The sequence below is a fragment of the Eleginops maclovinus genome, chromosome 22 (genome assembly GCF_036324505.1).
Source record: "Eleginops maclovinus isolate JMC-PN-2008 ecotype Puerto Natales chromosome 22, JC_Emac_rtc_rv5, whole genome shotgun sequence".
NCBI lineage: Eukaryota > Metazoa > Chordata > Actinopteri > Perciformes > Eleginopidae > Eleginops > Eleginops maclovinus.
The window spans coordinates 19,721,320-19,744,647 of record NC_086370.1 but is presented as its reverse complement, the minus strand read 5'-3'; the positions used below and the strand labels follow the sequence as shown (position 1 = coordinate 19,744,647).

At 44.3% G+C, this 23,328-nt stretch overlaps 1 protein-coding gene across 1 annotated transcript in view; it reads left to right on the top strand.

Moving 5' to 3' along the window:
* Nucleotides 1-23,328, top strand: part of LOC134858904 (homeobox protein Meis1) — a 75,224-nt gene that overhangs the window by 18,968 nt on the left and 32,928 nt on the right. The window contains exon 8 of the mRNA XM_063875124.1: nt 16,777-16,922. Coding sequence (XP_063731194.1) covers nt 16,777-16,922 — 146 coding nt within the window. The remainder of the gene's footprint in view (nt 1-16,776; nt 16,923-23,328) is intronic.

Here is a 23,328-nt window from a genome sequence, read left to right as displayed (position 1 = left end):
ATTATAGCTCTTGGATATGGTATTGATCAGCAGGTGTTTAGCAGTGATCTGTCATCCTCAAAGCAAGAATGTCAGCAATTAAAAAGAAGATGCTTTTTATTTTTGCATGTGGTGACGATGCTGAAATGCTGAGTCGCCGCTTGTGGGTGTTTTTGCTTTGACCACAATGCCAGTGGTATTTTCTAGCGCTGAATTCCACTGGCAGTCAGAAGAAAATGGAGGGAGGATCACATTTGCTTCACACATGTCATTAAAATCGGTCCTGGGTGTCTCCTCTCTCGCTAAAAGAGCAGACAAAGAAGAAAGCCTCTTATTTTTCTCCTCCTTTTCTCTGGGAGGTCTTTGTAAACATCCAGCAAGCTCTGACAGGGAGAGTCGGAGAGCGGCCCTGTAGTTAATTAGTCCCACTCTATTAGCCCAGCTGTTTGTTAGCTTGTTCCTACCAACAGGGCCCTTTGTTTAATACCCAGAAGCCCTCTGGAGAAGCCCTCATTGTAGCTGTTGTTGCCTTGGATCATGCCTCTCTGTGAAGAGTAATGCTCCAAGGGCAGAGGAAAAGCCAACAGATCATATATGCCTCGCGATGGAGGAGGGGGGTGGGGGGTCCCTCATGGACATAAGCGGGCCCTCTCTTTCTCTCCCAGTATAAAGTACTCCTCTTTGCCTGTGTGAATTTGTAAGGACACCCCCTTGGCTTCTCCGAGGGCCTGGCGTGTGAGGGAAACAGAATAACATTCAGGCGCTGAATCGGGCAGCTGCAGCGATGTGGAGCGGAGGAGGCTTCACTGTGTTTTTGAAAGCTACAGGGTTTCCCTCTCCGCTTGTCAGAAACATCCAGGGAGTGAGGCGTTGACTGGAGATATTAGATATGTATCGCCAATTACCCAGACCGTTTGTAAAGAGTACAGTGAGCGGCGCCAAGGCAAACAGCTCCCTGTAAGGCGATGTGTTAGTGTCTGCATACACTTCTCCCGTCTGAGTAGCGGCATTAGATTTCTGGTTGTTTGGTCTGATATCTTGCTCTGAGAGGTTGTTTTTTTATTTAGTTATTATTGGCTGGTGTAGTTGGAGGAATGCTCAACATAAAATGTATGTGAATATTTGCTTTTTTATGGTCGTAAACTGTCGAAATCCAATATCTGGAAATCATATTTTAATGTAGTTTATTTGTTCTGCACATTGCACTAATGCTACAGTCTGTGCGGTGACAGTCCTGCATGTTGTTTTACTTGATGATACAAGTGAATTTAATTGTGATACATGAATGAATGCTGAAAACAAGAATATAATGTAAAATGTCTGCAATATTCAAATACCTGTGGTGCCCTAATGGCCGAGGAAGCACAGTTGCCTGAAGATGAGACACCTTTTGTGCTTCTTCTTTGCTATTTGGCCCCCAAAAAATCCTGTTTTGAAGTGTGTCTAAACACCGTGTCCTAATGCAGCTTTCCATTCATCCTGAATCCCTATATATATCTTCTTCTATTGGCTGTGAGCCCCATCGATCAGAATATTCCTGATTCCATCCACCCCACCGTCCAAACTCTGTGCCCTGCAACAAGGTCAGGCCAACGCAGAGGAGCTGTTGCTCTCTGTCTCCTCATTGGTCCGTCTCCAGGGCCGGGGCGAGGGATAACGGGGACACGGACAGGGGTGCCAGGCAATCAGCAGCCAGATCCAGCTCGTCCAATCACTCCGCTTCACGTGGCCCCCTCAAAGTCACCGATTAATTGGTCCGATTGTCCAGTAGACTGGAAGAGAGGACTGTGTGTGTGTGTGTGTGTCTGTGTGTGTTTTCCCCTCCATGGAAAGCTTTTCTCTCCTAGTAGCCTTTAGATGCTCTTGAAAATATGCTGTTAACAGTAATATGAGTGTGAATTAGCTGCATTGGCACACATACAATGACATCTTTACATCCAACACAGCAGTAGGTGAACCTCCAGCTAATTGAGATGTAATTTCAGGGCACAAGCCTTTGTGCACCTTTTAAAACTCTAAGTGTTAATTGTTTTGGCCGAACTTTACTATATAAAAACGTGGAGATATAGCACGCACGAGAAACAGTACTTAGTAGTTGTGTTTGGTTGTCTAGATGTCGTCTAGACGTTACTGAGGAAGATCGTTGGTCCGGTAATTGTCTTACTGGTGTCCAGCTTTCCTAGTAATGTGTTTAAATGTGAGGCTCTGTGGGTAGATAAAAGCAATGTGGTTCCCCTGATCAGTCTGCAGTCCGTATTACTGGAGGTGTGTGTGTAAGTACACTAGCTGGTAGAGACAAACAAGATCTCGCTTTGATTTCCTCAGAGCGATAACGCAAGGGAGAGAGGCAGAAGACTAAAGTGAAAGACAGAAATAAAAAGTAAGATGTAGGAAAGGGTTTCAGAGCGATGCTGTGAAAACATTTTGATGCTGACGGGAGCAGTGTGTGTGGGTGTGAATGACTGAGGAGGAGAGGGCGAGGCGGAGCGGTTATCCCCGATGAGTGTGTTAAGTGCTGCCGAGTGTTGTCTAGGAGTCTATTGAGGTGCTGCTAACAAACAGCAACATCTTCTCTGAGAGATGAGAGAGCCGGGCCACCTGAAGCTCACTACAGCGGGAGAAGTGTGTGTAAGCATGTGTTAAAAACAGTTGGGTCACAAAAGCCTAACTTTCTGTTCACATGCTGTTTGTTAAAAATCAATATTTGAAAGGTATAAAGGGTAATGTGGCTCAGAGCAACTTGAGAAAACATCCCTCTACAGCTCCTCTTTGCCGGTAGGAATGTTTATTCAGCCTCGACTGGATTTACTGCATCTCAAACATTATTATCTGCAGTTACCTGGGAAAAGAGATGTCTGTGCCTATCACGACCCCCCCCCCCCCTGTCAGATTCACTGAGATCTTTACAGCCTCCTGATGCATTAACTGACATGTAAAGACTCGCATCGCAGAAAATGATAGCCCTCAATGCGTTTTTATTGCCTTGTAGGCAGTAAGCAAACTCGCAGTGGCCTGAGTTTGCCCCTCTCTGAAAAAGAGGAAATTGTATCAGGTTCCCACAGCAAGGGGCCAGTTTGCTTTTAGGATTAGGACCGGTGTCACTCGGCCACTGGGGTCGTGTGGATGAAAGAATCAAAGTAAACACAGTGACTTCCTCCAGCCTCTCCGACCACCTCCTCTCCTCTGCCTCCTTTTCCCACATGAGAGGATCATCTGCTAAGTCAATCAGGTTCCCTAACTTGTGTTTTATTGGCTTGTGTGAACGTCTCATCTGTGGGAAGATAATGGTTATAAAACAGTTTGACAAGGTGGCAGAGGCTATTTCACTGTTTGACTTTGGATTTATGTGCTGTTTGTAGCCGAGCATGTGTACACATCATCATGTGAGCCTCATATTTGCACATATTTTCCTCTCATAGCCTCTGTCTCCTTCTCCTTTCTCTATATGGCTTCTGCTCTTTCCGTCTCTCTGTTGCATTAAATCTCTCTCGTCTGTTGGTTACATGTGGGCATGTTTGCATGACCAAAGAAATGCAAAGTCTAGCCCCGGCCATTACAATATGCCTTGTGTGCACAATTTACATGAAATACATATTCATTCAAGACATGCGGGCACACAAAATAGCTTTGCTCCCTTCCCTGCAGTTATTCCTTAAATCTCTGTGCGCCCGCTCAGGATGTTCAGAAAGTCTGCCAAATGAAAACGTTGGCATCATTTACGTCTCTTGTTTTTTTTTTTTACAAAGCTGCCTGTGTTGCATTTGATCTTACTTGTTTGAGTCATAAATGCACCTGGAACACGACATGTAGTTTGCTGCTGCTCCGAGAACAGCCGCTCATTTGAGAAAGAAAAAGAGGTTCTACTTCATTTGCTTCGGTGAGGGAGAGCGAGCGGGAGGGAAATGTATCTTTAGCTCCCATGTTATAATTGTGGCACGCTAATGATGTAGACACATTCTCGCTGTCTGTTTACAGGAAGCGCTCTTCTTTAATTTGCGACTGGCGTGAATGCCAAATGCCTATATCTAATTACTGGTGTTTGCTAAAAGATACTATTTACACACACTTTCTGCCTTGTAGAGGTCTCCTGTGTGTTGGGGTGGAGAGATTATCACAGACTTTTTCTGCAAAACTTTTTCAGTGTGCAGGCGGAGAAATTAGAATAAGAAAAGCTCTTCTCCACACATGACTTGTACATTTAAACATGGAAAAGCTTTGGTTCCGAGTCCTCAATTCAAGATCTTCTTTGAAAAGTGTCAACTGAGGACTCCATTCAGTTTATTTCTGTATGAAGCACCATAATTTGCATCATTCTCGTGTAATCATGTCCTAAAAGAAGACACCACTTTTGTTCAAATTACTGGATATCTCCTTTTGGAAAGAATTCCTTCAGCTGTGATTTGTCAATGTAAACAAGTTGAAATGTGGTAATTCCCTTGTCATGCAAATTAAAAGAGGGAAAAAAAGGGGAAGCGTGCTCAGTCACTTGTGAAATTATCTGTGTTGTTTGGTCGGGAGGATCTTGTGTTCTTGCCCTGGGAAACTTCTCATAGTCATTCCTTATTTAGTCTGTTTTCAATTCAGCTCCGATTGCCTGGAATCACTCAGGGAAACTCACAAACACATACAAACTATATCAGAGACGCCTTGCTTCTTCATCCTAGCCAGTGCAGGTTCATAGATAATCTGAGCACCTCATCACCGACATGTCACAACACATTTCATCTGGCCGATAAAACAACCTAAAACTCTCTCTCCTCTAGCTGCCTTCCTCCTCCCTTGAAAAGAAGCTGAGCTCAGGGGGCCTATGATCAGATGTTAGCTTTTTAGAGAAAAACCCTCACATGATCACCTCTGACAGTGGATGACAGGAGGAGAGAGTCAGATGAGGGGGTAGCATTTTAATTTTAGATGCATATGAAAGAGACGTACTGTACTTTGGGCATTGAATGGAGGCAGAGGAAAGAGAAGCAAGGGAGGAGGGAGGGGGAGAGCAAAGAGACAGGGTATTAGCACTTTGTTGAGTGGAGAAGCATTGTTTGGCCCCTTGGCACACACACACAAATAAGCAACTCACACACACACACATGCATGCACAGAGCACTGATGTTTATTTAAGCTTTTGATAAAGAGATTAGCCCCATCATCCTACGCTCTTAAGCTAGCCGAGGGGGTCAGTGTTCAGGAAATCCTGGCTTTCCTGACACATGGGCTTATAGAGGAACCTGGCTCTAGCAACACTTATATGATATTAATACAATTCCTTGTGGTCAGATTAACTTGATTTGGTCTTGAAGAGAAGGGCAGTTTGGCCGGATAATTCAGTGAGGAGGGAAAAGAGACATTGGACAGAAACTTAGGAGGAGGAAAAGATGGAAACAGAACAAGGAGGCGGAGCAGTTGTGCCAGCTGGACTGTTTTTTTTCTTTATTATTAGCCCTATCAGAGTGGTTGGAGTCCAGCTTAAAGCTACAAACAGCGGAGTGCTAATTTTAGCCTCTAAAGAGGATAAGGATAAATAGCTTGCTGCAAGTTTGCCATATGGTCCCCGGCCGATTATATTGTGTCAGGAATATTTCCACCCCACCCCCACCCCCAACCAAACATATACACTTATACACACCAACACACACCCGTCTATTGTTTAAGCATTACTGATGCTGGAGGATATCTTTATATCAACATTTAGACATGATTTAGGGGTTTGATTGGCGTGATTTTGGGAAAACAAATGTCATTGTTCAATACTAAATAAGCCAACTATTTGTACTGTAAGAAAATAATACGTATCATTTTCAGACAGGAAGTTGTTGCACAGGCGTCCTCAACCCACCCGCCTTTTCTTTAATACTCTATAGCTTCCAGCTGCAAGGTAACATTTGGCCTCTTCTGTAATCTCCTGCAACTTGGTTTATATTCTCTGTTGTAAATGTGAGCCCCCGTCGAAGAATAAAAATGAGTCTCTCGCCGCCGCTCCCCTCCATCAACACACATGCATATGTTCACATGTAAATGCAACACACACTCACACAGCCACTCTCCATTATTCTCTCACTCTCTCTACCTCAAATTGAAATAATTCAATTTATGGACACAGTTCCAGACCTCCCTGGCTAAGACCATTATGCATGGAGCCCCCCCCTTTTTCTAACAAAAGAACGGGAGAATTTACCAGCCGGCTCTCCGAACGACACCCACACAAAGCCAATTTCATGCCAGGGAAACACCAGCAGTAGCGCCACTTTTGGTCAAAACCAGCACCCCTGGGGATTCTATTTAAATCTTTGAATATGGGTCGATGCTACTTTAATTTTTATTCAGGATTATTTTAGAAACTCCATACGACACATGCAAGTCCCTTTACTTCTTACATTCAAACCGGGCCTTTATACTGTTGTTTCAAAGTAAATAAACAACAAATATTCAGTTTCAGCGCAGGCGACAATGGGTTAAAAGAGGTTTCATACACGGTGACTGTGCATGTTTTAAACCCCGGTAACCTGTGACGCAGGAGGCTAGTAGTAAAGGATGGATTTAATGTGTTTCGACTGGGCCAAAGCTTGACCCTCAGCTAACCCAGACCAAACATGCTGCCCCCTGAGGCCCCCTCCTCTTGGTCTGTTTGACATGGATACCTGCTATAGGGATTTGACTGAGAGATAAAGACCTCTGCAAGCTTCCCTAAGAGTTTACAGAGAGAGAGAGAGAAGAGAGGGATAACAAATACCTGTAGGTAAACACAGGAGCAGCAGGGTGGGCCAGAGGGCAGCATCGGCGTTTACTTTGTGTGTTTGCAAAGCAACACAAGGCATGCCACTTGCCACACACACATTCATGAAACACACACACTCGGATGTAACCCAATTCTTGCTCCGAGCCGGTGAAACTCAAAGAGATGAGCAGGGACCGGGGGCTGAGATTCTCACTCGTGATAACCTTTTGAGTAAGTGTTAAAGAACACACACACACACACACACACACACACACACACACACACACACACACACACACACACACACACACACACACACACACACACACACACACACACACACACACACCAACACACACTGCTTATATATTGTACAGACTGGCTCCCATGGGCAGCTCCAGGTCTTTGTTCCATTGAGATTCACTTTAAGCAGAGAGGTCATACTTTTACAGGAAGTCACCCCCAAAGAGGGCTGCCTCTTTCAGGAAGTGACTTGGTGGGACTGTGTGGCGAGAGCGCCGGTGTCCATGGGGGGCATATCACTACCGTCCACATGGGCCCATGCTCCACAGGAAATAGGCCCGCTGTAAACCCACTCGCTTCCTCTTCCTCTGCCCCTGTCTCGCAAGCCTTATCGGTTCTGCGTATGGGGCGGCTGATAGGACTACAAATCCCCCACAACCCCTACAACACCACATCCTGTGCCTATCAAGGACACATTGAGGAGCAGGAGGAAGTGGGGATGCAGCATCTCTTTGGAGAAAGATCATTTTATTATTCAGTTTGTGAAACAGATGGAAATATCAGTGTGGATCCAGAGTCTGGAACACAATTGAGCGTACTTGTTTACTCATTATAAATCAGCTAAGACCCTAAAATGGAAATGCACCAACTCAACATCCAAACATATTTGAATAGAGTAGGTTGTGGCTCTGATAACGACTTATCCTGTTTTCCTAACCACCCCTTCAGTAACCTGAGCTCGTGGGTGCGACCATATTAAACTCCTTCATGGTACTAAAACCTTCTGTTATTCCAAAAGAAAACTCACTGGAAGCTAATGCGCTATTATTAACCCGTGTCACCGCAGGGTTGGCGTGCCTGCATTATCTAACATACTGCAGTTTAGCTGGCGCTGATAGGCTACCATGAGTGGGAAAATCCTTGTGTATTAAAAGCGTTTATCAGAGTGTGTGTCATTCAGATAATCACCACCGGGAAAAATAAACAGGGTGACTTGAGTTTGGTTATTGGAACTAGACAACCCAAAGGCATGATTACAGACTGGTTGTTGGTACAGAAATGATACATATCCACTTAATTGTGGTTTATTTTTACTGATTGCTTTGATGAGTTGGTTGAAGACATAATTCAGGGATATTTTGATAGTTTATTAAAGGTGTTTCATTGGTACATGTAGTTTTCTTATGGATGTTAGTTGTTACAATGTTTGTCCACAACAAAGTTTAAATAGGATGCTTTTTTGCTTTAGTTTATCTGAAGGTTCCCTCTTTGTTCCATGTCCACATTGAAGGACTTTTGAACGCCCTTCAGCACATCAGCTGACTTTTTGGAAAGGACCGCCGTGCCATTGTGCTGTTAAGTGCTCTTAGCTTTTGTTATAGTCCTTGTCCTCTCTGCCATCCCTTCCCCCCCCTTCCCCTGTCCATTTGACTCCCTGTGTGTGTGTGTGGGTGTGTGTGTGTGTGTGTGTGTGTGTGTGTGTGTGTGTGTTGGTTGTGAGCAGAGTTTGACTGAAGCTTGGTGAGTCGAAGGTGTCAAAAGCCATCTGAGAGGCAGCGAAACAATTGAGAGAGTGAAGAGTGAGAAAAGCAGCAAAAGAGGCACGATTTCAGGATGGTTACCATCTTGTGTGAGTGTGAGGGTGTTTGTGTATGTGTGAGGACTTCCCTTCACTGAGGCGGAGAATCTGTGGGCCCCCCTCACAAGTGCTCCCGTTTGAACCGAGTCTGGCCTTCTATCTTCAGGTTGGAAAAAAATAAAACGGCAACACAAAGGCAAGGAGGGAAAAATCAATGGTTACACAGCAAAAGTGCTCAACATGAAAGGGTGAATTCTTCGCCTTACACTTTCATTTTAGTGTGTACCGTCCATCTCCTTCTCCCTTATTCTTTCTCTCTTGACTGATCTGGAGGTTGGAATAAAAGCCAGTGTGTGTGTGTGTGGAGGCATACTGCAGTTTAATGTCGTGGCGGTGCCCCACGCTTCAGGCAGTTTCCAGCGTGTCAGGCAGCCCGTGGTGATGACCCTTTACGGGAAAATGGCACAGAGAGAGCAGTCACATTTACACTGACATTTTTGCCATCACCTATGGCTATGTCAACAGGCCTGAACCCCCCCCCCCACACACACACACACACATACACACACACAACTCCACCATCCCCACCCATCTCTCACAGTCGACTTGGTTGTGCCTCAGCCATAACACACAGAAAAACAGAATGAAACATCAGAGTAAATATCATAAAAACAGGTCAATATTTTGTAAAAGGTCAAGAATGTGTCATGTAAGGTGTTCTAAAACGGAGCATTACCCAGAAAATGTTCCCCGGGAATAATGACATATATCTAAATAGCTAGTTGTATGTGCACAAATCAAAGATATACTCTGCATATGTAGGATCACATTTCAGAAGCTCGAGATAGTGAATATTTTCTGTCTTTTCGTAATGGATCGACTCATTGGTCACCTGCACACACCTTAATATGAAACACTTCGAAAAGCATGCACCAACGTCCACTTACATTCAGCTTGAAAACCCACAACGATGCACTAAATCCAGCACAGCAAAAGCCACATGAATACCACAGACCTGGAGTTTAGCAAACACTTTTAATTAACTCATACCTTGGATGTTGTTGGTTAAACACAATCCCTGTCTCTGGCTTCCTGATCTGCTCCTCATCAGATCACCACAAATGAAATAATTGCTGCTAACTTGGCTCGCATTCTCACAACAAGACGTCTCCAGTGGGCTTTAATTACAAATAACCTCTGTAAATGCCTCAGCAGTTACTGCCATTATTGAATCTGTCAGCGTTGATCCACAAAACTGTCATCATTCAAAGTAACCGGCTTTGTTATTGCAAAGCATTCGTTATTGACTGTAATTACTTCAATGGAGTCGTGTTTGATTACAGGAAGCAATTACTTATCCGTCGCTTGATTGTTTTACCTGGAAAGCCTTATTTTTTTCTACTGTAATTATGACAACTTTCCTCTCTTCCTATCTATTTATTCATTATGATGTTCAAACATTGATCTGATTCAGAGTGATTCATTGTGTTGGTTGAAGTCTTGTCCAGAGATCTGAAAATAGTGGAGTGTCTTTCTGGCAGGAAGGGAAGTCTAGACTAGCCATATTGTTTTGCCGACAGCGCATGTCATTATCCGCCGAGTAGTCAAGGGGATTTCTCTGTGTCTCTCCTTCTCCGCGGGAATAAAAGGGAGGCGAAACAGCATTGGTCACAGAGAGTGTTTTGTGTTGAAGTAAGTAGTGTGTGTGTTGGTTTAGAATACTTTGCTAGTCATTATTGGAAAGTTGCCTCGTGGAAGATCCTAAGAAACGGAGTGTGTTCAAGTGTCTGTTGTCGGTGCGGTAAAAGGGGACAGACCCTTTTGAAAAATGTGCCCCTACTTGGGAATTGTTTTGCAAGGAATTCCTGCATGTTCAGAATATTTGGAGGTGGGAGGGGCCTCCAGAGCCATGCAAAGGGAACCCCCCACTGCCTGCAACCCCCCTGTACTCCCCCTCCCCAAGTCTAGAGCTTATGAATGGCCTGAATACAATAAACGCCACTTTTTTCTTCCCTTCCTCCCTCTTGCGAGCCCTTCTTTACCTCTCTGAGGATTTCTGGGAATGTGTGTGAGACTGGGTGTATTTGTGTGTGAGTGCCACAGACCCAAAAAAAAAAAAAAGTGAGAAGGAGAGCACTTTAGTGAATGTACATCAGCATGCGTGTGTGAGCTTTATGTATCATGTTTAGAAAGAGTGTATGCATGAATTTCTCGCCTGCCAATATGAGATGTGTGTATCCCATGTGGAACAGGATAGCTCGTCCCTGAGGCCTGGGCCTTGCCTGGGCAGCCAACCCAGGGTCATGTGAGCTTTCTGGGGTGTGAAACTCTAGGAGTGGCCCATTGAGGGATCAGCTCCAGGTCACTCAGCAAAAGACACACTCTCTCTTGCAACAAATAAGCTATAGAATAAATGTGCTGTCATAAACTCAAAAGACCTGTCTGCATTCATTCCCCCTCTGAGTCCATCCACAGGCTATAAAAGCTTGCAAAAACATCTCTCAGTATCCTCCAAAAAACCATCTGTGAATGATTCCTCACACGGGATCCCTCCCATGACATCTGGCACAAAGCTAATATTCATAACCCTTATTCCTCAACCCAGCAGTGCCTCTATGAAGACAAAATTATTGGAAAGCTAAATGTCATTATTCTCCCGCGTTTGTGCTTCAAGCGGCGTGTCTGACATGATCGCTGTTCGCAGATGACTGACTGGTGAATTCGAGGCTGTTAATTTGCCAGGCAGCAGAAAAATGGCTGACACCTCGGAATGGCACATGTGCCTGCGCAGAGGGGGCAGGTAGTAGCAATCTCTGTCGTACGCTGAGAGATGGTTCATAATCAGATCATAACAGATTAGCCTAGATACTGCTTGATAATGTCAGGGTATGCCTTGAGACAGAGAGATGTAGATGAGTGATAAAGACACAGGAGAGGAATAAAAGGAGACAGAAAGCATCATTAGTACTCAACAGTTGAAGAGGCAGGCCGGAAATTTCATGACTGAGGAAATGAAACCATTTTATTTTCATATTTAATAGTGGAATATCATTTACCCATGAAATATTGTTGATTTACAAGGAACAAAAACTTCGAATCTAGTGAAAAAAGATAACAATACACCCCTGCAAATATCCTCCATCCAAACCCAACAGTTGAACACACAGGGAGAAAGTGGACAGAGAAAAGTAATGAAGTAGGAAGCAGGGCAGGCAGGAATGAAACATGAAGTGGAAGTAAGTGTCTGTTGAGCTAATGCTAACGAAGGTGAAAATGCATGAAGAAAGCTAACCTAGTTTTTACGTCATTATCTGTTTGCTCGCAGTGAGTGTGTGTTTGTGCAAGTGTGTGTACAGCGTGTGAGGGGACTGATAAAATATTCCTTCCCTTGGTTGGCCCCGGGGCATTTCAACTGCCCCTGGCTCCTTCCAGTCACTGGCCTGCTCCCTAATTGCCACACACACAGACACAGACACAGACACACACAAACACACACAAACACACACACACACACACACACACACACACACACACACACACACACACACACACACACACACACACACACACACACACACACACACACACACACACACACACACACACTCGACATTCAGAGCTTCTGTGGCTGGAAACACATGCATAAAGAAAGACAGAGATAGACACACACACACACACACACACACACACACACACACACACACACAGACCAATGCACACCCATGCATGCATGCATTCTTCACACACGAACATGCGCCCCCGCCGCCCTGCATTGATTCAACCCCCCCTCCCCCTCCTCCAACTAGTTGCAAAGATGTTGTCATGGTCGATCAGTGGGCCAGGCCCAGAGTTGTGCCTGTGGCCTCTCCTCGTGGGGAGACTGGAGCTTGCTAGCCTAGCTGCCCCACGCTGTATGTATGCAGCCCAGGGTTACAGCCTGCTGACGCTCCTAATGAGCCTGGCAGCCTGTTTATGGAGAGTGACGACTGCTTCATTGGCTGCCTGGCTAGCTTTCTGACTGACAGGGCTGCTCTATGGATCGCTGACTGACTTGGTGGCTTTATAGACTGCTGCTTACTGGCTGACTTGATAGTTTACTGGCTGAGTGGACTTCAGAGGGGACTGACTGAAAAGTGAATGGCTAAATGATGACGTCACTGATTACACTCGTCCAGATAACTGCTTACTATCAGTTCAATCCCCATTTTAAGTATAGACCCACACTGACACCACAAAGCACTTGTTTAAATCGGGTCTAATGAGCACACTTGCCATCAGCTTTAAGGGCAAGTGATGTAAACACTGGTACCCATTATTTTTAAGTAGCCACTTGCAGTGTCTATGTGCAGTGTGTCAACTATCCAGAAATACAGCTATTCAATAATCTCCGCCCCACAGATTGTTACTCATTAGCAACTTGCTATATGAGTTTCCCTTGTTTTTTACCATTAAACTTCACCAGGACTGTTGTTGTGTCTACAAGTTGAACCTGTTTCCATCAGAATAATGGAAAATATGCTCTGATTGCATCCAAATGAATCCATTTGGAAGAGCTTTTCTGAAAAGTCCTTTATTCTGTGTTTTGTTAGCTTCAGAGGCTAAGACAGAGGAACGTATCTGCATTACAGTGGACAGGTCTGACTGACTGTCCTGCGTATGATTTTTTTTCGAGTGGTTAACTGTAATGTGCTCCATCTCCTCTCTATTATTTTCTCCTACTTCTGTGACTTTAGTTTTTTCATTTCTCCGCTCTCAGTAAATATTCCACATCCGTTCCTCTACTCCCTCTCTTCTTACCTTTCTTCCCCTTCTCTTGTTTGCTTTCTCTCCCTGTTTTACCTTTCTCCTCTCTCTCCTAAGCTGAGGTAACACCATTGACATTTCACCAACATGGCTGCCAGACACAGCTTCAACACCTTCCCTTGCTTCACCCTTCCTCACTCCCTCAGTCTTTCTCTCCTCCCGCCTCCCCCTCTTCTCTCTCTGACTGGAGTTAAAGCAAAGCAGAAATTAGCCCCAGACCTTGCAGAGGTGATTGGTATCAAATTGCAGTGAAAATGGAAATGCCAATAAAATTGACGGCCCTTCTCCAGCCCTCCTCCCTCCTTTTCCCCCCCCGAGGTAAAGTAAGTGTCTTTAGGTCAGACTTAGAAGTATTGGGAAAGGAGAGGGATACTGGGAGGTTTTAGGGTTTCCCTGTCGGGCTTAGGGCTTGGATTATGCATGATTTAAATGGTCAACCTTTGCCTGAGATCTTTTAAATCGGAGACAGCTCAATTTCTGATTCCTTATTTTTCATTTTTGGTGTATTGGATTACAACCAGTTTCTTTCTGTGTTTCTTCCCATGGCTTATGGTATATATGGGTAGAATTTTAATGCAAACTACTTGCTCACATCATGCATCATTTTAGTATCTGATCCATTATTGATTAGCTAGAGATCTGTAGGGTTATTTTATATTATGTAGGGTCATGAATAAGACTCTCAAATCCTGTATTTGCTTCTTGCATACCATTTAATTCAGCCTATATCAAAAGTCATGAAGAAGGACTCTCAAAAATGGCTGATATAGTGCTACATGATATGGGGCAGTGGCGGCTTAAAGGTTAGAGAGCAAACATGTGATTGCAGGTTTTATTACCAGGCTGGAAAGAGCATCTGAAAATAGTGCATTTTACCTACCTGTAGAATAGCATAATTAAAGTATGCAACAATATTAAGAACACTTATGCAGGCAACACACCCAGAATCATGTGTTTTCTCATAGCATCCCCACTTTTCTGACTTATTCTGACTCTTTGTGTTTCCCCTTCTCCTTTCCCCCTCTCTCCATGCTTCTCACGATTTCTCACCTCACCCTGAGCTTGCCTGTTCGCCCACTCTCTGCTACTCCTAGCTGTCTTGCAAGCATACTTCCTCACGCTCTCACTCATTCCCTCACTCGCTCATTCACTCGCTCACTCATGCTATGAGCTGGTACTCCGGCCGCTTGCTTCTGTTTCCCCAACTCACATGGGACAAGCCCCTAGGTTTGTTATTGTAGGCTTTGCTGAACATGAGCCGGTCTTTACAACGGATTGAAAGCATTTGCTTCCAATGAAAATCTGGTCTTAGATTACAGGGCCTCGGCTCTGGCGGAGAGGAAGAGAGAGGGACGGAGGGGAGGGTGTGTATCAGCCCTGAAACAGTAGGCAGAAAAAAGCCACTTGTTAAGCCCAGGCTGCGTTTGTCCCGGGCTAATGATGTAACTAAAGCCTGCAATGAGAGTGTGTTTTCGAACAGAGGGAGGTCTAGAAGCTGGGTATCAGGGAGTATATTGTCTTGAGTGTTTTTGGGGGGTTAAAAGGCTGGATTAGCATTTTTAAATCTAAGTGTTTGCAGTTTTTCTCTGTTTAACAACCTTATAAATATATCCTTTATTTGTTGGACTTTTCTTTTGATTTTCTCACATTTTAAAATGCTAAACAATCTGGAAAATAATTACCGGATTATCCAGAGACTTATTACTGACTGACTCATATTGCCTGAAACCAACTTCTGACCTCTTTGTGGTGTGACTGTTGCCCAACCCTACAACCAAATGTACATGCATGTGGGCATACTTGATGCGCAGTGGGTGGTGTTTGCATCAGTATCTATGAAAATCAAGCACTTGTTTTATCCCTCCCCCAGCCTCCTTTGCGTCACCTCCGATCCCACAGAAGCTTCATTAAAAAGCCTTCAATATGTGTGCATATGTATCTCCTTCTGCCAGAACAGTCGGCGAGAGCTAGCCAAGAGTGTTGTTTCGTATGGATCGTTGCGAGCCTCTCTCTCCTAATGGTGTATATAATTCAGGTGCCCTCCAGGCATGCTTTCAGGAATTCTTTTGCCCGAGGTAATGGGGAGCAAAGGCCTGGGTTTTAGACCCTTGATTATTCCATTGATGTGGCAGGCTGGAAAAAAGTCATCTCCAACCGGATTAGCGCCAACATCCCCATTAATTATCGATGAATCGGGGGCTTAGGGTTTAGCTAGGTGCTGGGTGTCGCCCCTGTGCAAGTTAGCGGAGCGCGGGCTTGCTCAAATGCAGTTATCTACTCCCGTTGCAGTGAATAGACCTAGACGCTTTAGAAGTGCTTTGTGTGTAATCAATAAATAACTGTCTCCAATTCTGTGCACTGCTTCAGCATTTCTTCTCACTTCCAGTCGAAACACGTGGACAAAAAGTCTGTTATCAGCTGCTGAAATTTCTGTCAGTGAGGGTGCACTTGTTTACCTCGCCTCATGTTTCTTTTATGATTATCGTCTTCATTGAGGGTGGCTCGCATTTTTGAATAATGATAATAACAATTAGGCTTTTCACAGCCACAGATGGGAAGAGCCTCTGGAGCTGTATAGAATTCGTACAGTAATTGGGTAGTTTTGAATATGTGCAGTGTGTGTGTGTGTGTGTGTGTGTGTGTGTGTGTGTGTGTGTGTGTGTGTGTGAGAGAGAGTTCATGTTGTCGAGTCTGAATGCAGAGAAAAGGCCCATGGAGCGTCTTCCTTTCACTTTTCCTCTCTGTGCTCGAATACTCTAAGCTGTCTCAGTGTTCCCCTAAGGTGAGGTTAACTGGCCTTAATAGAGCCTTATCGAAGCCCTACAGGTTGCTGTAAGCAGCCATGACGCCATTGTTATGAAAAGCAGCTAGCTTTGTCAGCGCTGTTTGTGCCTCTGACTTCCCTTTTCCCACCTATTTTCTTTTTATTTCCCGCCTCCCCCCCTCCTCACAACCTCCCCTTTTGTAGTGCCGTGTTACTCTTTCCACCTCAGGTAAAATGGCAGAATGCGCGGGGGCGACGCTTCAATAACTATTTCCCCCTCAGGATAATAAAGACTAAATCTCTCTGTCATTTTCAATTCTGCGCAGGCTTGGATGGGAGAGTGGGGAAATGCGACCTTACAAGTCCTTTGTGCTCCCCTTCTCCCTCTCTTTTCTTGCAAAAAGATGCGGAGCGCTTGCTGTGTTTTCAAGAGGAGGGGGGGGGGTGAAAAATGAAAGGCAGGGTTATTTATAAATGTATTAAAAATGAATGCATTTATGAGGTGCTGTTTTCCAGCCATTCTTTGCCTGCCATTGTTGTGTCTCTATACCCCTCCGTCTGTGCATACAAAGCCCTCCAGAATTCCTTCGAAATCGTATTTATTCCCTTTGAGCGCAGAGGCGCATCGAATGCAGGAAGTAAACAAACTGTGTGTCTGATATCCTCCGTCTCTTCCTGTTTCTTGTCATGTGGCAGGTGATGGCCTGGACAACAGCGTGGCTTCGCCGAGCACAGGGGATGACGATGACCCGGATAAAGAGAAGAAGCGCAACAAGAAGAGAGGGATCTTCCCTAAGGTGGCCACCAACATTATGAGAGCATGGCTCTTTCAGCACCTTACAGTGAGTTGAATGAAACACCATTTGTTCTCAGTTGCTCTCAGTTTTCATTTCACGTGTGCACATTGAACTTCACCCACAGGCTTTTTTCTTGCTCTTATTCACACATTTTCTATCTTTCTGGTTCTGCTCCCGTCTTATTTGATATACTGGCACTCAAAGGAACATGTACACGCACACACCCACGGACACACTCATTGACGCTAACACCACCAGAGCCCCTCTCTCCTCCGCGATGTGTTTTTGGTTGGTACGGTGAACACTTCAAAGACACAGGCCTGTGTGATCTGCTGGCAATATCGGCAGCCCGCGCTCCTCATCTGCTGAAACCGAATAAGGTTTAACCGAGGAGAGACGCCCCCGGCCATAACTGCAGATACATAGATGAGCCTTATTAAGAACAAATCTGTCATTATTTAACAGATGCCTGGGATGCTGTAAAAGCTTGTGGTTTGGCTTTATATTTATTCAATTAAAGCGGGTAATGTGAAAACCGTTAACAGCTGACAAATTGTTCATGGAGAAACAGTGTGGGAAAATATATTTCGATGCTGAAATACAGCAATGTGACTGGAGCGAATAGTAAATTGAATTCTGTCTCCACAAATTTCTATCATTTCGAACTTGATCAATTCACCACCCACAGTTGCTAAACATTAGGCCAACATATTTTTATATTTACTTGAAATGAATAGAAATATATTCCCATATGTATTTGTTTTCTGTGGTAGAAATAATAAGAACTGGCTTTTTTCTTAGACATGTTTAAAGGTTTCAGACCTCTGAATCAATGCTCACATCTCAGGGTTTTTCCAGTGTTTCACACAGTACATCTATTGGAAGCAAACTGGAAATAAAGCGTGAAATTTAGGCTTCAAAAAGTGTGATTTCGAAAATGAAATCAAACAAGAGAAAACAGGGTCAACTTGATTGTAGAAGTTAAAACCAAAACTGGCATCTGCTAATGGTTCAGGTTTGGTGGAAAACACCTTACAGTTGAGTGGGTGTTGGTTTGAGTTGCACAAGTCAGCAGGGAGGATGCTGGGGGAAACATTTTCCTGTTGCATTATGGATATTGCATGGGCTTATTTGTTTGTAGCTCAGTATCGTTGATGTTAACGGCACATCGGAGGAACTTCTTTCATTGCGTACACTGTAGTGTGGTATTTGTCCGAGACATATACAGAATATATACACACACATCTCTCAAGGCTTCTTATACTTTTTGTTTCTCTTTGTGCTATCCCCTTTCCATCTGACCCTCATCACCTCCTTTTATAAACCACCGGCTCTCCATCACACACACATAACACACACATCATCACACATACACACTAACCTCTCCTCCAACTCCATGACCTCAACCCGTACACCTTCGGGGCTACAGAGGAAAGGTGTTTGAAACATACACACTTCCTGTCTGTATAGTTCAGTACACACTCTGCAAGAGAAACACACACACACACACACACACACACACACACACACACACACACACACACACACACACACACACACACACACACACACACACACACACACACACACACACACACACAGCAACACATGCACTGTGTCATATTACACCATGAGTTGGGCTTATGGGAGGCTTCTGCACTCTTAGATCTCAAACAGGGGAATGGATAAAGAAGAGGGGGGTGAGGACGATCCTTCAACGTTTTTCACTTTGTCCTGGAAAAAATAAGAAGTAGAACTTGTGTACATACAGGCACACAATGGCACGTAACTTATATTGCTTTATGGCAGAAAAGAAGAAAGGCTCACAGTTGGTTGGTGGAAAATCACTTCAAATATGAGCTGAAAAAGAAATGAAATCCAGCCGGAGAAGAGCATCATCCTCCATGTGTATGGCAAATGTGGACTACATTTTGAGAAGGACTAGCATTAGCAATACCCCTTGTGTCAGATGAACGCCCACAGTAGTCTTATATGTTTACACTAATCACTCTTCGATGTCACCATTAATCTAATCACCATATATCTGTGTTTATAAATGCTCCACATAGCACCTCTAATGCAAAAACATTTACAGTATCTCCGACACTGGCACTATGTCTCTGCTGGTACAAACATAAACAGAGACATCTGATCCAGGCTCATCCATCAGCTGCTGCCCTGCCTTTGTTTCACAGAAGGCTGGAGGATGAGTCTGGCCTCTCAGAGATAGACACAATGCCAATTAGGGAAACACAGACGCATGCACACTAATTCATAGCGAGTGCTGTGGCTAAACACAAACCTGAATACAGGAGCTGTTGTTTCTCAAGTATAAAAGATATGACGGTGGAGAGACAATGGAGCAGAAGTTTGGATACCCACCTTGATGTTTTTTTTTGTTATTCGCCCTCACATTTGGACCCTCAGGGGAGTTCTCATTGTACCGAAGCGGAAAGGGGAAGGTGGGTGGCAAACTGAGGCTGCGAGTGCACCAGCAGGGTAGGTGGTAGGTGGCTTCATACGGTAATTTTTTTCGGGTTGTTTTGAAGACATTACTGCATCTCGCTTCTCCATGAAGAACGCTAATTTCCAAAGGCATACTATATCAGGAAAAATAAATATACTCTGTTGGTATTTTACACGGATAGTACATTTTCCTGGATTCCTCGAATCAACATTGGCAGGGTCAAAACCACACTACATGAAATATGCTTCTATCTGTGGTGTGATGTGTGCAGTGACGGATAGAGCAAGGGTATTGAATTTGTGAGGATGACGACAGTCGCAGCACGCCATGTTCCCTCCAACACGCCCAATGAGCTCATGTGTTGTCGACAGCGCTTGTGGTGTTCATCATTGGAAGAATTTGGCTGCTCTGAATAGGAGCGCCTAAAACATTAGTATTAACCTCCTGTCACCGATGGCTTGACATGCAGCTGTGAACCTGGTAGGGAACCAAAATAAAGCTCGGGGGAGGGCTTTTCCACTTGTCTCTTCATCTCATTTTGATATTCATAGACATTCCACATTAAAACATGTGTTATGGTAATCATTTGGGGACTGAATGGGACATAAACTCTGCAAAAATCCTTTATCCAATTGATAAACTCACCTTTATATCTGCTTAACATCTATGAGAATCTCTTTGAAGAGTAGATATTGTTCCATAGTTCTCAAATGATTTCTTCCCTCATAAATAACAAAGAAGAAGATATTTAACAAACTGAATCAATTCTAAATTGATTGCATAACAGGCTGAGCTGCCTTGCTTTGTGTTACAACCAAAGAGACAAGCATTGAGAGGAAGAAATAGCTTGTACCCAATCTCTATTTCCTCCATCCTTTCTATTGTGCATTTGAAATCCACCCCACCCCTACCCCTCCCTCCTCACAAATGGTATTTTCTTGTTTAATTTAACAAGAAATGAGTAGTAAATGAAAGCTCAGGCCTCAAATCCCCAACGCGCCCTGTGCTCTGCTCTCCACTCCCCTATGAAAAGGCAATTTGTGAAATTATGTGATAGAGTAATTAGATGGAATTCACCCCCGCCTACACACTACACACACCACACTCGTATCCCCCTTTAGATTGTTGCCTTGCTAAACTGAAGTAGGTGTGTGTGTGTGTGTGTGTGTGTAGGGCAGGGGGGTTTGGCATTCAGAGTGTTAGCATCGCTATATTAGCCTGGCAGACTGATACACACACACTCTCATACACATTATCACTAACACTCTCTCATTCTGGCTCTCCTCCCCTCCTATTTGTACACAGACTCAGTGTAACGAGGGGCAGCCGTGATCGCAGCTCGTAAAAGAAGCCAACCCGCAAACCCTCAATGAGCTGCTTTTTTTTTTTCTCCTCCTCCTCCTTTCTCCTCTTAAAATGTGCAAAATGCACAGAGAGAGAGAGAGTATAAAAAACTGGAAGGCATAATCCCCCGTTAATACAATTAGAGTCTAATTTAACCGCTCGTGTACGCAGATGTAGCCGAGCTGGGGAGCTCAGTTACCCCCCTTGGAAATGTTTTTTCTTTCTTTTTTTTCAAACACAGCAGCGTGCAGCAGGCTTTTGAGCAGAAACAGGTGTGAAAAGCAATATAATTCATTTCTGCGCTGGCAGAGGAGGGCAGGAGAGCCTGGGTTGTGGTGGGCCTTGTTTGGTGGACGAATCCAGGCTGGGTGTGCAGGGCGGGAGGGGTTGTGGGGTGTGGGTGACAGGAGGTGAAAGATGGATGGATGAATGGGTGGATGGATGGATAGGTGCAATAATCGTTTTCTTTCCTCCTAATGGTCTTAATGGTTTTGGTTTGAATCGAACAAAACACAGTAGAACAGGGTAAAAGACACTCAACTTTTTAGTCAACCTTTAGATTGGAGAAGGCAGTCTGTGGGATTTGAGTTGCATTCCCAAGGAAATGAGCATCATAAATGGTTTTTATGGTTAAGTCAAGTGTTGTTATAATGGTCATAGAATGAATCCGTAATGTGTTTGGTCCGTTGTTAGTAAAGAAGTTATAATCAACATAAAGTTCAGCACTTTGTTGCTGCAGTGTGGTGTAAAGTCGAGACCTATCACTTCTCAGCCGAGGGAACACAAACCAGATATGTGTAGAGCCTCGTCTCAACAGCAGAAGTGAGGGGAGAAAAAAAACTTTCGAGGTCAGAGTTCGCCATTGCCTCAGATGCCATTAGTCTTCGCCTGTTTATTGCTGGAGCCTGGACATGTCAGCACCCTGGTCACCAGCGGCAACCCTGACCCGCTCGGCAACACTGACTCTCAATGGCAACCCAGGTCTGGGAGTGGGATGTTATCCTATACTGGTGAAATCAAGTTTGTTCACTTAAAGTTGTCCCTATTCTTAATAATAATCTTAAGTTTACATGTGTATGCCGCCATATTACACATTATGGTGATGCTAAAGAAATTAGGAAGAGCAAAGGGATATGACATATAACATGTGATTATTATAAGGCTTAGTTATCAACTGGAAAAATTAGATTTCCTCATGACAACTCATTTCCATTTCCTCATTAATAGCTATGAAAAGACAAAAGGAAGCCAACTTTAAAGGAGTACATCAGCTGACTACGTGTTTTCATTCATTTATTCATCAACGGCAACAAAGGCACGATGTCCATCTTGATACTGTAAAGTAATACAGTGGCCTATGTGGCCTATGTGGCCTGGTGTCTCCGATTAGCTCTTAATTTAATCTAAGTGGCAGGCAGAATCTTAGGCGCCACTGCATTAGTATTTCAAAGAGGTCTTAAGAGACGACAGGCAGACGGACAGATCTGCCAAAGGCCTGGCGTGACACCGTGATGAGACAGAGCGGCGGAGGGAAAACAAGAGAACAAGTTAGTCTTATTCTCAGCATTTTATTATTCGGTTTCAGATTTATCTCTGGGAATGAAAATGTCTTTGGGCTCTCTTTCTCTGTGTGTTTTATCTTAGAGGGCTAGTGTTTGGGTGTGTGTGTGTGTGTGTGTGTGTGTGTGTGTGTGTGTGTGTGTGTGTGTGTGTGTGTGTGTGTGACTTCTTTAGTACAGGGGTGCCACTAGAAGTGTGAGTCGTTAAGTTTGTACGAGGTCATTTCGAAGCAAAGACTTGTACGTATCAGGAGTGGTTGGTGTCAAAGAGGAGGCAGCTGAGTCAACCTGACTACCCCCACATCACACACACACACATAGCACACACTCATACTGTGCCCCTACCCCCACATTACCCCACACCTTGTAATGAAAACATCATCAATTATCCCTCTTGACAGGCCCAAGGGACCAAAGGCAGACAGCGCTCTTTGGGGCCTTCTCTTTTTGGACTGACCCTCTCAGACACACTGACTTGCCACACACACACTTAACAAACATTTACCAAGCATGCACTTCTATAATAATGTGTGTATTAAAAGTGGATGAAACATCCTTGCCAGGTAGATATAGTGGTGTAGGTGTGTGTAGTGTGTAGTGTGTGTGTGTGTGTGTGTGTGTGTGTGTGTGTGTGTGTGTGTGTGTGTGTGTGTTGGTGGAGAGGGGGTTTGGTCTGGCCGGGGCAGAGGGAAGCCATCAGTCTTGACACGGACTCCTGAAAGGCCATCTGTTTCATGATTGATGGACAGAATGATGGATGGATGAGTAGATGGAGAGAGGGATACAGTAGATGGGTAGAGAGCTGACACATGGCAGATGTTGGCAGTTTGGCGGATGTGTATTAGTTTCGGAAAATAAAATGGTGGCATTTTAGTGTAATTTATGACATTGGTTGATGCTAAGAGTAACTATTTCTTGAATATTGCTTAGGTGTTTTATTTTCAGTATGACATAGTTCCTCTAAAAAACTATTGTCATGTATTGCAACTAAACTGGTACTCAAAGCAGGCTGAGCATTAGTTGCTTAATATCTATATTGCTCAGGTCCGGTCAGTACACAGTCCCTTTACGTCTCCACACA